Source organism: Chaetura pelagica, unplaced genomic scaffold (genome assembly GCF_000747805.2).
Source record: "Chaetura pelagica isolate M959 unplaced genomic scaffold, ChaPel_1.0 scaffold63, whole genome shotgun sequence".
Taxonomy (NCBI): Eukaryota; Metazoa; Chordata; class Aves; order Apodiformes; family Apodidae; genus Chaetura; species Chaetura pelagica.
This window is the reverse complement of record NW_009952896.1, coordinates 2,785,039-2,800,783: the sequence shown is the minus strand read 5'-3', so window position 1 is coordinate 2,800,783 and position 15,745 is coordinate 2,785,039. Positions and strand designations below refer to the sequence as shown.

General features: G+C 34.0%; 1 protein-coding gene across 1 annotated transcript in view; it reads left to right on the top strand.

The window, feature by feature from the left end:
* RTTN (rotatin) overlaps positions 1-15,745 on the top strand; it is an 84,740-nt gene that overhangs the window by 8,452 nt on the left and 60,543 nt on the right. Inside the window, 8 exon segments of the mRNA XM_009995636.1 lie at positions 1-36; positions 561-711; positions 1,632-1,797; positions 4,304-4,485; positions 7,976-8,091; positions 10,391-10,561; positions 13,833-14,045; positions 15,289-15,401. The exon segment at positions 1-36 is cut by the window's left edge and continues 1 nt beyond it. Of these exon segments, the coding sequence (XP_009993938.1) occupies positions 1-36; positions 561-711; positions 1,632-1,797; positions 4,304-4,485; positions 7,976-8,091; positions 10,391-10,561; positions 13,833-14,045; positions 15,289-15,401 (1,148 nt within the window).

Here is a 15,745-nt window from a genome sequence, read left to right as displayed (position 1 = left end):
GCTGAGATCTTCCTTCAAAGGCCAAAGATTGTACAGGCAAGATTTTACATGAAGTTTAAGGGTTTTCTTCTATGATATTAGTTGTGCCCAGTAAGGATTGATGTGCATGATACAATTTGTTTCTAAACAATACGGCTAAATAAAATTTCCTTTATGTAAACTCTAGGTGCATAGAAAAGGGGACATTAGCTGTATGTTCTATTTAGGATGTTATTTGAGTTTAATAAAGTATCTTGCTACTCTGCAATGAAGTGTGTTGTGAGGTGATACTTAGTTTCTTCTGGATAAGATAAAATTGTGTCATTGTCATATGCATACTCTCTAATGGATTCCCTAAATCAAAGTACTGGAAACATAATGTTCAACTCAGTTTTTTCCTTAGGATTGATAGTCTTCATTCAGTAAGAAAACGGTTATTAAGCCTATTCATCCTTTGCTGTGATTTTTAAACACTTAGAAAAACTTGTGAACTATATTTTGTGCAAAACTCTCGTGGGCATGGTTGTTCACAAGTGTCCATTAGCATTTAACTACCAGTATTGATGGTTTTGCATTTGCAGAGCCTTTTGTCTCTGCTAAACCTGGCTTTTGGAGGAGATGGAGGACATCGGTTAGCTTTACAGGCTGTGTCATGCCTGCAACAGTTGTGCATTTTCTTGAGAAGTAGACTGAACTTTCACAGAGATCCAAGTTTTTCTTCCACAGTGCAAGGTAGGTATTTTTAACTATTTGTAAAAAAATGGTTTTGCTACAGGTAATATTGTCTAGAAGGATTAATTAAAAAAAAAGCCAACTCACAGCTTTATAACAAGTGTATTTTATTACATTTATAACAAATGTAATAAAAACAAGCAGTTTTGTTAATGATGGTGCTCAATACTATTCAAGCTAATAAATATTTTTGGAACACTTGCATTGTTTTAAAATACGTACTAATTTTTTAAATTTCCTGTGATTCTCTGTTCATCAGACTTTTCCTAGTATCCAGCTGTTTGCATATCAGCAGGAGAGGGATTTTTAACTAAAACTAAATTAAATCTGTAAAGTAAAAGTGGGCAGAGTTTCAGGAAAGTTTTCAAGCTATTAGTCTTTAACAATTTATGTTCTAATTTCATGAGCTGTGTTACTTTTCTGTTACTGTTCTGATGGCTGAATATATTTTAATTATTGTTTTGGGTTTTAGAGTCACTAGGGCTATTTCACAATGTTCTTAATGCTGAGTTTTTTGTAGATTTAATAGTGTAGCTTGGTTATAGTGATCTTCCTGTTTTCTTTTTGTCAGCTGAATTTAATCAACTGTTCCTGTAAATTGGCAGCTTGGTTCTCTTAGTAATGCTTGGTGTCTTAATAAATAAATGTAGTTACAACATCAACAAATCCAATAGCCTTAGCTAGACACTGTATTTTTAAAACTCAAGATTTGTTATTCAGCTTTAATTTTTAGTGTTTCTTGCCTTGGCATTGAGTTTCCAGTGTCTACCACCTGCCAATGATAGCTTATCCTTGCTCACCAGTATTTACTTACTGTTTCCCATATCCTACCTCAGTTGCTTTCTTCGTTACTTCACTGTGTAGTATCTTTCAGAATAATTATTTCCACTATGGAAATATGTGATTTGTGTTACATAAAGGCACAGCTTCCCAGAATTCATCTATGTCTTACTGTCAAGAAGCAAGAGGTCCTCCTTGTTCTCAGAATCCATCACCTGGAAGTAGTAGCCCTCGGCCATCTGTGATTGGACGGACAGTTCAACGTCCTAGAGGAGATGGTCAAGATTGGGATGCGGCATCTTCCAGGTGAATAAAATAGCAGAACTTACACTTCAATTAAAAAAAAATAAAATAGGATTGTATCATCAGCTCCTTGTTAGTGTGTTGGGATGATGTGAGGGTTTCATTGACCTGTGAAAGTTCAACCCATGTTTATGAATTTAAGTGGTGTTTGGAATACATAAGATCAGTTTTACAAGCCACATTCAGTACCCAATCAACATTTTTAATGAAATCTTATATTATCAATTGTTATTGCTTGAGCGTGTATTTGTAAGATGCAGAAAAGCATTTATTCAAATTGATGTTGTGAAGTCAGTGATTTTTCTTTCTCCAGCAGACAACCGCAGACGTTCTTGTAAGTTGAATGGCCATCTCATAGGTAACAGTGTACTGTATTGTAAAATATACTGTGCTGTATAGAGATTTCCACTAAAGGCCATTTAAAACTTGTTGTTATATCTGACAACAAATTTCAGTTGTATATAATCCAAAGATTAAACTCTAATATGAAATTATGAATGTCTGTGTATCTTAAAAATGTTGAGATTGTTGTGTGTGGTTTTGTTACTCATCTTGACTCAATAGATTTAAAGCTCATGTTCAAAACCAGTCTTTTAGTATATGGGAATTTAAAAGTTCTTGTGAATCCTTACTGTGTGCTTGTTGTTAATTCTTTTGAGTCTCTATGGCTTAGTAATTGAGTGATTTCTAGGTATTCAAGTAGACTGTGTATTACAGATGAGACTAGCTCACATAGTTAATTTTAAATGCATCTTGAGAGTTGTCATATTAAAAGGTTATTTTTACTAATCTGAAGTATATGTTCATTTTTTATTATGTAACTAATATGACACTGTAAATGGACTCCAGGCTTTATGCGTTTTAGGACCTGACCATTTTCCCCAGCTGAACAGTTACCAGTTTAACAGTAGCTGGTGTATGGTGTGCAAGAGGTAGGGGTGGCGTCTCTGTCAGTGTAGTGTCAAAATCTACGTTACAGTAAACACCAGCTAAACCCATGATGAGATACCTACAAAGGGAATGGTAATTTATTAAATATATAAGGCTGTACTATGAGCTGCTCATGACAGTTCACTTTTATCTTCTTATGTCCTGTGTGCTGCAGTAGAGCTGCTCACTGCCCATGAATCCCATTTCTTACAAAGATAAAATTTAGCCCAGAGACAGCATAACGAAAATATTTTGTTGAATAAATAGAAAACACGATGAAGGGAAATTACTATAGTATTGCTCTGACACTGCTGGTTTTGATATGGAAGAGCTGCTATTAGTGAATCTTGTACTTTTCAAGAAATCATAATCTTAATTATTTCTTTACTGCCATTCTATATGTAACTCTTCTTTTTCCTTATTCCTTAATCTTGGGACTCTTCAATCTGTCTGTTTCAAATTCTGCCTAGAAACTTAACCTTTCCTCTTCTGAATTGTTTTTATGATTGATACCTCTCCTTCCTTACCCTCTGGTAAGTGCAATCAGAAAACCACTACATGTCAGTAAACCCTTCTATTTTGCTTGTAGTCTTCTGTTGACCTCTTCAAATCAATTGACTTATAAATTCTTTTGACATCTTTGTATTTAGTTAGTATAAAGTAACACAGGCATGCCGCAATTCAGTTTCTTTAGCTTGTTTAATAATAAAAAAGCAACCAATCAAAAAAGCAACTATAAAAGTGATACAAGTTTTTAAAGCAATTCAAGCTTGCTAAATATTGTTTAGGGTAAGAAAAAACAATTTAAAAGTGTTTTCTGAGTTGTATTAGTTATAATGGTGCCAATAGAATTAGATTCTTTTTGAAAGCAGTTGGAAAATAATAGAATTATGAACTATATAGAGAGGTAATAATATGAATTATGTAATTGAATAATTATATGTATATTTTTTAATATATATTTGGTTGCATTTAAGGCTTTCTTAGAGAAGGGAATATTTTCTGGTTTACAGTGGATCAGAGTCCTAGATGCTTAAATGTGTGCCACGGTTTATTTTCCTTCTAAGGATTCTTGATAGTTTTAATGTAGCAGGAATAGTTCAAGCTGAAATTTGATTTAGTGAGTGGCTTGCTTCAAGAAACAGACTTTGTTAATCCAAACTAAAGTTTTAAATACACTTTTTTCTCTTGCAATATTGTATTCATTACATGTCACAAGCTGATTCTGTCACAGAAGCTACCTTTAGACTTATGTGGGGAAGAAAAAGAACCATTTCCCTCGCATATTTTTTCTAGTATATATTACTAAGTGCATTTGAAGATGACTGCCAAAACACTAGGCATTCACTTGCGGTGCTACCACTTCTGACTTTGAAAAAAGAAACAACCCAACAACCAAAATCCACCACTTCCTCAATACTGGTGAATAGCAGAGAAAGTTTGGGATGGAAGGAAAGATATGTAATAAGGAAGGAGGACATGAAAATACTTGATGCTATTTTTAACATCTATACATGTATGAGTTTTCTCTTTGCAAGAGCTAACTTTGTTTCTTGTTTGTTTTGTTTGTTGTTTTAAGTGGAAATAGTACCCAACCAAATGCAAACTCCAGAATATCTCTGCATTCACCACTTGCTGTAGGACATATTGACCTGCCAGATACTGAAAACGAGGACACCTTGGAATTACAAATGAGGCAGCTTAGCCTTCCCCAGTTCTGTGTTTCCATCTTGGAAAATGCAATTCCTCTTCTAAGAACAGGTGAGAAAGTTTTGTAGTAAGTATTTCACTTACGTATCCTTCTTATCTTTAGTATAAACCTCTTAAGAAGTTAAAATTATGATATTACCTCAAATAAACAAGGTACAGATAGTTACGATATACTGTATCTAATTAAAAGAGTTCTTTTCCAGGGATTTTGTTCAGGTCTTAAAGCTTGAATTTTCTGCAGTGATTCTGGGAATAAAAGCAGAAGTCTCAAATGCTTTTTACTGATGGTGGGAAGCAGTGCGAGAAAGAAGTGGGCATGTGGTGGAAAATGGTGTGGCTGAATGAAATATTCAAGAAAATGAAAAAAAGACACTTAACAAAACATGAGTTCTGGTCTTTTTGAGCATAGTTTTCCTCCTCTTCAAGAAATAATAAACAAAACTGGAAAAAAAGTTTGTTTTATTTTTATGTATGCAGTAACAAATTATAATTATGTTTTTAGAAAAATAAGTAATGATAGTCTAATTGCAATTAATTAAAATTTCACTCTAAATTGCAAAACTATTTTGAAGGAGAGTCTTTTTGCTCCTAGGTTGTCCAAAGTAGAATTTAGTTGTAAAACAATGTCATTCAAAGCAACCATTGGTAAACGTGGTAAGGTTTTCAAGTACAGGAGCTGTAAATGTGTATCTGTCTATGACTAGAATACTAAAAATTGTTTTTAAAATATATTCATCAACATTTCCTGAGCTGTGAAGAGGCTTTAGTTTCTAAAAATTGCATGAAATATGTATGAAGCATTTACTGTTGTTTCATGATAGCTTATACTTTTTCATGACTTCCTGTTCTGTCACAAAATACTAATTTACTTGTGTATTTCATAGTGGCAGAAGTGTTAATCTGTGTCCACATGAAGATTATTCAATCCTGTTTTTTCTGATAATAAATTAAGCTAAAATGAATAAAAGTTTTGTTTTCCCCTTTCAGTATAGTAATATTTAAAATTAATTCTTCACAAGCACATTCGTGACTTCTGACATCTGTTATTTTTAATGTAAAACTGTAAAAAAGATATTTTCTATCTTTTTCATTTCTGATGTGTGTCAATTCAAATCTGAAGTTTTACAGTGAATTTTTTAATCTTGTTGTATCTTATTAAAATAATTTCATTTTGAGAAGTTGATCTGTCTGTGTTTCTCATGCCCTTACTTATTTTACGGTTTTTGTGCTCTTCCAGATCATATATATTCTTTCTTCTACTGTACTTTAATAAGGCATAGATTGTAAACAAACTAATATTTTTAACCTGTTTCTGTTGATCTGAAATCCTGTGATCTGAAAGCTCACTGTGATACTGTGGCAGTGACAAACTAACAGTGTTTCTCATGTAGTTATGTTTTCTGAATTGTTTTTTCAATTAAATCAACAGGCACTTTTACTATCATAATCATCTCCTTGTATAGTAGGTGCTGTATAATATAGATTTTATTTTCTATTCTGTTTAAATTACTGGGTGAAAGAAAAATGGTAAGCTTACTGTAGAATTTGTTTGTTTGTATTTTACAATATAACACATATTTAAGCTAAAATTCTGTTCCCTGTGGCAATATTCATTAGAATTTTTCCTCCTTTGTGCTGATCTGTCTTGTGAGTGAAATAATTTCAGAAATTGACAGTAGTGTGGATTGCAGGGGTTTTTTTGGGTTTTTTTTGTTTGTTTTGTTTTTTTTGTTTTTGTTGGGTTTTGTGTTTTGTTTTTTTTGTGATCAGTTTTCATCTATCATACCTGTCTGAAGCTCAATGTTAATACTGAATGTCTTAAAGACATTTATTTAAATCTGTACAGCCAAGGATTTGTTTTACTGTCATTCATTATATCTGGCTTACTGTGCATTCAGTAATAACAAACTGTTGGGACTTAGTCATTGACATGGGTTTTGGGAAATGAGTAATTCATGTAAGAGTAGGATGGAATGAACTTGCATGTGTAGATCACAATAGCTACAGCAAAGCATTGTTGCAGATTTTATGTTTAGTTATTAACTTAAAAATAATTCTGAAACTGTAACTCAGATTTAACCACCATTATTTCATATTTGCATTAGAATAGAGAAATTTATGAAACCATCTTTAAAGTGTCTTAAGTACAAACATTTTATTAAGAATTTGCAAAATAATTGTGAAGAGAGAAAAAGTGCTTTTTTCAGGCATATACTCTTCAATTTGGCAATGTTTTACCTAAAATAAATAGAAAGAACCCACTTCTGTGAGACAGGAAAAAGCAAACTTTCAAAAAGCCCCTGTGCCATTCTCTGCCATATGCTTACTCACAGCAGATCCTTTAAGCTGCATATTGCATGACCTCGGGTCATCACCACTACGAATATAGTCACACACACAGAAACATATTTATTGATATACTTGAGGAAAAAGAAAGTCTCCAACAGTGTATAAAATGTGAAAAGGATTGAAAATTTTACTAAGAAATTGATGTTCAATCATAAATAAATGTAGAACTCTTTTTTTATATATACAACAGATTTTGAAGGCTGGAAATTTTTTCCATTAGTTCAAAAATAAATTGGAAATTCAATGGTATTGTGTGAAATCCATCCATGACTTTAAATAGAAACATACCTTCAACAAGTAACCTAAAGTAACAGTTGCAGTAAATTGAGTATTTGAGAGAAATTCTCACCTTATGGTTCCTTAGGATGCTAGATAGTTTTATCATCCTCTGTTTTATGAAACTGAATATATTTGGTCTGGCTCCAGATATTCTGCCTTGTAATTCATGAAACCTTCTAGACTTTGACTGCTTCTTCTCTATTGTCTCATTATCTACAGATATAAAGTGGAGGTTTTTATCTGTTGAGAGGGTAGGCTGTGGATATTTAAGCTCAGGCTGGGTTTCTTTGTGGTCAGGTGTTCAAGCATGACACTGTACAAAGCAGATTAGCCTTCTTATTAAGAGATACTGAGAGATGAAAATGAATAGATACTAGCCTAAAACAAGGGGGGGAAATTGTTATTGTACAAGTAGATAAAATGGGTATTCATCTCCTTGTCTTTCAAAAGACCTCAAACAAAATAATCTTGGAAAAAAACCTCTCCTGCTACGCCAAAAATGCAGATTTACAGGAGTAGGTAATAGATATATATATAAGAAAGATGTGTAACAAGGCTCTCTGGGTGGGGGAAATAAGTGACTTTATTCTGAACTTCCAAGAAGTCAAATAATTGGGTTTAAAGCAGTAATAAGTTTTATGTAGTACTATAGGATTTAAGGAAATGCAATCTTTTTTCAAAATATGATTAGTTTAATCCCTTATGTTGTGATTTTGCCTAGTTGCTGTTTTCTGTGATTCAGGGCTATTGGCCATTGAGGACAGTTAGCATTAGATTAATATGAGTTTATATGAAAATTAAAATATAAGAATTTTCAATTTGGAATAATCCTATGTTCAAAACAGTGTTTTCTGAATATTGTAGCATAATATTTTGCCTATATTAAAATTTATCCTCTCATTTGTATTCCTAGGCAATAGGAGAGTGACAATGGAAGTTCTTGACTTGCTTGTTGAAGACATGTTCCTTATTGGTGATGCTATTTCTGAAAATGTTTGGGAAGATGATAGCCTTTTTGCACTGCAACTGGTAAGATTCCTTAGGCTTTGATCAGCTGTATTTAACTGCCTGCTTTTATAAGCCACTGACATTTTCAGCAGTGATTCATATACATATCTAATCTTCTGCTGAGCTACCCTTTTGAAAGTCTTAAATAGTTTATTACTAGTTCTATCATGGGTACATTATTTTTATTTTAAATTTAAGTTCTTTTACCAGATGTTACACGTAGTTTCACGTTGAGAAAATAGATAATGAATTTTGTCTTGTAGTGAAATGTTGAAAATTGTGCAGGGAAGGGCCTATAAGGGAAAAGTACTAACTACAAATGTTGGAGATAATTTGATGTAAAGGACAATATTCCCTTTCTCTTCTCCAAGCTACTTGTTTAGGGAGGTAACTGTTTAACTATAAAACTGAAACTGTAAGATACATAGTATCCATTTCCTACACAGGACATAAAAATCCCTGCACAGATTTCAGCTATCTTAAACTCTGTTGCTTTGCTTGGAAGGAAAGGAGAAATCTAGTTAGTCCAGGAGATATTTAAAGTGTTAAGGTGTTTTTGACCAAAGAGCTGGAAATACATACTTGATCACAGTAGAGACTTACTTGATATTTCATGTATATAACTAGTGAATAACAGATGAAATAACAATAGGCAACTTGCTTCTTTGAAGACAGCTGAAAGCTGAAACATAAGCCAGTATTGCTTATGTGCATAACAAACATACCAGAGTTGCAGACTAAAACTTGTCTAAAAGCTTAAGTGTAGTATTAAATGCACAACTTAAGTTAGAACTCATGAAAATACCACCGAATATGACAATGGTATTGCAGTAATTATTAATTAAAATATTACTGTAGTCTTCCCTATGCTCGGTTTTACAAATGATAATATTTATTTCATTTTAGGACCTAACAGTGAACGAGAACTTTTTTCTCTGAATTTGGCATGCTGATCTGTCAATCTATGATAATTGATAAATATCTAGTCAGTACTGAAGATTCCTTGCAGAACATTTAATGGAAGAAGCTTAATAGAGTCTTTTGTCTAGTGGTTGCATGACCCAAGTCTTCATATTTCTTAATGTTTGAGTAAACAAAAAATGACTGGACAATTTTTGGAAACAGCTTTTATACGTACCTTGATATTATTTATTATTACAAAACAAAATGTCTTTTATCAAGTAGACTGTTTTTAGAGTGGTTAGGCTTCAGTGCTCAGAAAACATGTTTCCTCTTTGTGTTTTGTATTGGCTCCAAGGGAAGGAGGTCATGTGTCTTCTTTCTAGGAAACCTGAAAACATTTCTTGCATGACTTTTATTGCCTTATATTTCTTTCTTTGTCCAGTTTTTAAACTCTGCACTGGAATATATTAGTGAAATATTTTGGAAATCTCATTCAAAAATATTTGTTTGCAATTGTATTTGTTTTATCCATGTTTTTCTTTACTCTCAAGTAAAAAATATACTTTTGTCCAGTTCTGTGGTGTGAACTTAAGGGCAGTTTGCTTCTTGTAATTTTCTTCAACTATGTTGAGTCAAATATATAGTGCTAAATTGCTTAACAGTGATCATCAGTTTCTGGGATTAAGAAGCTAAATCTCACATGTACTATAGCCTTCTTAACCATCATTTGGCATTCCAAAACTGGCAACTGACCAGTCTACCTTTGTTCTAGTGTTCTTAAGTACAAACCTGGATTTTACAGGTACCCAAATTCTAGAAACTATTTTCCTTCTGTGTCAATGAGCTGGATTTAGCCAAATGAAAGTGATTCTTCAGTAGGACTTACATAATCTGGGAAATGTGCTGCTGTTTCCTTTCAGAATGAATAGACATAATAATTGTCTGATATTCTCAAGGTTTGGACTGTGGGTTGATTTTTAAAAAATATTATTATATTTATGTATTTAATTTTAATGTAAGGCTTTTTTACAGTTCAAATCTGCTCCTAATTTTTCCATATTAAATGTGTACTTCAAAATCCTTGAAGCTCCACAAGTTCAAAAGTATGGTGAGCAGGCATTACCGTGGGGGGTGAGGGAAGTGGTGTGGGGAAGAAGAGGAAGATGGGAGAATAACCAGTAGTGTTGGGTAATTATTAGCCAAAGTATTCAGAACTGCAAGTGAAGGCAGAGTGAGGTCTAGTACTAATGTACAGTTCTGTTCACATGACAAACAAAATGCCATATATTTTGTATCATTTCTGTGTTTTAAAATTATTTGGTCTCGTGATAATGATGCTGAGTGCTGTGTAAACACTGTAAAGGTGCAATAATGTTTAAATTTTTTCTAATGATTGCATTTCTGATTTTGTTTTCAGAAAGATAAATTGCTTATGATCTTGGATTTTCTTGGAGAAGCTATATTATATCACAAAACCAATATAAGTGCAGAGCAGCCTGAGGTGATGTTGGTACATCACAGAATGGCATTTGTTAGTATTTCACTTTTCACTGTTAGATTGCTGCAAATACTGCTCCCTGTAGAAAAGGTATGCCATCATTAATTTTAAGTGATTGTCTTCTGGTTTTGCATTTTAAGAGTGCAAAAGGTGATACTTTCTTCAATGATTAATACTGGGAAAACAGCCACTGAACAAAAAAATTTATCTGATTTGCATGGGCTGATGTATGATCACAGAAGGCAACTTTGTCTATTCTCCACTTATCTGTGCATTCTGCAGGATTGTCTGTAGATTTCAAGTCTGTGAAAATATTTTTAATACTGTTTTTTTTAAATGAGGTTTTGAAATTAAATGTTCTTTTTCCTACTACAGTGTGGGTTTTTTGGGTTTTTTTTTGTATGATGCATGATTTGCAAAGCTATGCTGCCCCCTGCTCGTTTATAGTATGTGTGCAAGTAAGACCAAGTAAGATAAAACTATGTAATGTTTAAGATAATCACTCTTAATCTGATTAGACATACATAATAAACACATAGGCTTCATACATTATAATGATTTTGATTTTAATAATTCTTTGCTTTTCCAGTGTTCTTTAAAAGTTCTATTGGAGGTCTTGAATTGGATACATGTTAAATTTATTTTGGGTAGGGAAGGTCTAATGTTTGGAAGTTTTTATGGGATGAAAATGTTAGAAGATATTTAAACCTGTATGGGTTTACATTTGTTTTTTATCAATTTTTATTGCCATGTATCTCTTTTTTAGATATTCTTGAATTTAAATAGCAGAGTGATTTTCAGTTGCAGGCTTTTTGTCACAACTATTAAGTCTTTTAATATAAGTAGTTTCTTGTACCTGCAAGTAAGTGTAGACATACAAATCTAATGAATTTTTATAATTTTAATATTTATTTTCTTATGTACATAATACAAAATTTCAATTCTGTGTATGACAGGAGTTGGAAAAAAGTTACTGAATCTGAGGTCAGAAATTTTAGTTGAAGGAGCACTGAACACTTGCAGTAAAAACAACCCACAATAACAACAGAAATTCCAGTTCTTAGTATGTGGTATTCCTATACAGAATTGTAGACAGCTTTTTACTAAATACAGAAACATTAGTGGTCTCTGTATTCTCTGCCATCTACTTACTCATTAGCCAGAAAATTGACCCTGGCCAGTGATGTGTGTAGTTGCTTGTGCTGTGACTTGATCATAGACAACTTTTCTGACTGTTTGCAGCTCTGCTATTAGGACTGACATCTACTGAATACTCACTTTTTGTATTAAAAAAAATTTAAAATCTTCAAATGTTACTCAGTTCACAGAATGATAGAATGCCAGTTTTGAAAGGGATCTCAAGGATAATCTGGTCCAACCTTTCTAGGTGATACTATAATTTATGAGAGGGCTCAGCACACTGTCAAGCTGAGACTTAAAACTGTGCAATGTGGAGGAATCTACCACATCCCTTGAGAGACCCTTCCAGTCTTTGATTGTCCTCATGGTGAAAAATGTACCTGTTGTGTCCAACTGGAATTACCCCATTACTCTTTGTCTTTTCCATGTGACTCCTTGTAAAAAGGGAGCCTCCATCTTCTTGGTAGCCACCCTTTAAGTACTGGAACAAGGTAATAATGTCTCCCTCAAGCCTTCTTTTCTCAAGGCTGAATAAACCCAGTTTTCTCAGCCTGTCCTCATATGGCAGGTCCTCCAGTCCTCTGATCATCCTTGTGGCCCTTCACTGGAATCCTTTTTGTAGAGTGGCAACTAAAACTGAACATAATACTCCAGGTGTGGTCTGACAAGCACTGAGTAGAGCAGGATGATGACTTCTTTATCTCTGCTGGTGATGCCCTTGTTGATGCAGCCTAGCATCCTTTTGCTTTCTTAGCTACTGCAACACACTATTCACTCATGTTGAGCCTGTTATCCACCAACACTCCCAGGTCCCCTTCCGCAGGTCTACTTTCCGGCCAGGTGGATCCCAATCTGAACTACACTCCTGGGTTATGTGTTTCGAGGTGCAAGACTTTACACTTCTCCCCATTGAACTTCATAAGGTTCCTGCTAGCCCACTCCTCCAGCCTGTCTAGGTCATCCTAGAGGGTGGCTTTCCCTTCTGGAGTGTCAGCCTCTCTACTCATCTTGGTGTCATCAGCAAACTTCATCAGGGTGCTCTTGATCCCAACTTCCATGTCACTTATGAAGATGTTAAACAGCATTGGACCCAATATCGATCCCTAGGGGACCCCACTGGTGACCAGTTGCCAGTTGGAGGAGAAACTATTTCTATTGCCCTCTGCATATGGTCTGTCAGCCAGTTCCCCACCCACCACACAGACCACTTGACAAGGCTAATGAGCCAGTTTCTCCAGGAGGAGGCTGTGGGGGATCCATATCAAAAGCCTTTGAGAAGTCCTAGTAGATAATGTCCCCCATTTGCCCTGCATCAGCTGAGTGGGTTACTTTGGTGTAGGTGATTAAGTTTGTCAAGCATGATTTGCCCCTCATAAATCCATCTGGGCTTTTCCCAGTCACGTGCTTCAATTGACTTGTGACAGTCCCCGGCAGGATTTGCTCCATGACCTTTCCAGGGACTGAAGTGAAGCTAATGAGTCTGTAATTACTTGGGTCTTCCTTTGAACCCTTCTTGTAGATGGAGGCTACATTAACCTTCCTCCAGTCTTCAGGGACATCTCCCAATCTCCACAACTTCTCAAAGATTATGGGGAGCCACTTTGCAATAATATCAGCAACTCTCTCAGCACCTTAGGGCAGATGGCATCCAGGCCCATTGATTTGTATGGCTCAAGCTCCTGTAATAGTTGACACACCAACTCTTTCTTCACTGATGGTGGGTTAGTGTCTCCATCAACCTGGACTTTTGTTCCCATGGCCTGGGACCCAACAACACTGGTAAAGACAGAGGAGAAGCAAGTGTTAAGGACCTCTGCCTTTTCAGCATTGTTAGTGACTAGTTCACTTCTGTTTAATAGTGGGCCAATATTATTCCTCTGTTTCTTCTTGTGGTTAATGTATCTGAAGAACCCTTTCTTGAAGTTTTTGACATCTCCGGCCAACGTTGGCTCAAGCTGAGCTTTTGCTTTCCTAACTGCATCTCTACATGCCCTGGCAATGTTGTCGTAATTTCCAACCAGTAATATTCCAATTTTCCACTTCTGGTACGTTTCTCTTTTGGTTCTGAGAAAACCCAGAAGTTCACAGTTGATATGTATTTCTTTCTCTAATTTTTAAGTAGCAACAATAGGGTTTGTATTTTTTGAGTGTCTGCAAACGCAGTTGGTGATTTTACTGTATTTTCAGACTGTTATTCTGATAGTTGTTTTATTTTTCAAAGGCGAGTAAAGTTTTACAGAAGAGTTTGCTGAATGCTTTATTTCTTCTCTCTCTGGACGTGTCCTTCTCCTTGGAATACCCAAGCATTCATGAATCCATTGTAGCCTATCTGGAGCAGATGAGTACTGAGAACTACAATATTTATAAGCAAACTTCAGAAGCTGCATATTCAATTGAATGCACTTGTAGCTTCATGAGTGAAGTTCATAAGAAGGTGTGGAATTTTATGATATAAAATATTTCCTGTAGACTTATTTATTTCCTCCCCTTTCTCTGTGGTAAAAACTGGAGTCTAGCATAGCTAAAGAAAATTCATAAATATGAGTATTCTGTACCATGCAAGATTAAGTTCATTTGTGTTTGTTTTCAGTAGTGCTACTCACCATGTTTGTAAAAATCTTATCCAAAGTGAAACAAAATAAACATGTAGAGATTGGAAGTAGGCCACAACCTTTTATAGGCAAAGAAATAAGAAAGAAAACACTGTATTTAAATGTATAGTGTGATATATGTATGCATGTGTATCTATCTATGTATGTTGTCCAGTATTTAAATAGGTCAGAAAAATTTAATTCCCTACTACTTGGTTGTTGTAGCTCTAATAAATGAATACTTCTAGTCAGTGTGAGATTTGCGTGTTTCACTTTGTTGTGAAGACAACTAATATGCTTTGCTTTATTAGTTGAATTCTAGCATGATACAGAAGTACTTTTCTCCATTATCCAAATGGACAAGTAATTGCACAAAATTCTTGCTCCATTGATACCAAAATAAATGAATAGAATTGTGGAATACAAATGTTGTGCTATCTTAAATCTCAGTTAATCTATCCTTTATATAGGCAGATTCTGAATTAATAGAAACATTAGTTTATTTATAAATTAGTGTTTACAATGAAGTTAACTACATCAAATTTAAATGGCTCATGATTAACATATTTGGTAACAAGAAGTATAAAGATGTATGTACTTAAATTAAAAAAAAACAACAAACCTGCTCTTCATTATTAACAGCGAATTGTTGAAAGTTTAGTGGTTAAGTCTTTTATTATACTCTCCTCACATAACGTGCATATCAATTTAAAAAATAATAATTTGCTTAAAAGCATAAATTCTTCAAAGATTAATCTATTCTTGAGCATTTTGGAAAGTGTTTTGAATAGTTATAGTGTTCATGCTATGAAGTGTTATACATTACTCCTATTGAGTTTAACAGATGTTTAATTGGATTAAACAGCTGAAGGGTTTTCAGCTCCCAGGAGTAGGTTCTAAAATATATTTGACATCTACAGAGTTTGTTCATCAGGTTAATTTAAACTTCTTTGTAAAAGTCTGAATCAAACCCTAGTTAGTAGATGTATTAAATAATGATAAATTCTGCAAGATTATGTAATAACATTGTATACTTTTAATATTACAAATGCTGGTACTTTTTTTCGTCTTAATTTTACCTCTCAGGGAGACAAGAATCTTTCTGAACTGGTAGAATTGGCAGGTCAGGCCTTGAGTAGTCTGCCCTACCATCAACACTTTCCCTTGCTTCAGGAATGCATTCACATATGCTCAAATATGTGAGTACTATTTAAAACTCTTACTTGATAAAATATAATATTTTCTTATGGATAAAGTTTCTCAAGTAGAAGCTTAATTTTTTATTTATTTTTTTTTATTCTCTATGTTTGAACAACTGTTTTAGTAATTGAAAAGTCTCTTCTAAGTAATTTGTGTCATTTTGTGGTAGATTTCTTGAAAATTGAATTTCAGATGCTAAAGCCCCTAACACTTTATTATTTTTCTATGGATAAGCTTTTATGATTTTTGCATATAAAGTTACTATGTGATTTACAAAGAAAGAGTCTTAAACCATTTTGACCTGCCTTTCAAACTTTTTAAAAATTCCTTTGTTCTGAGTGTA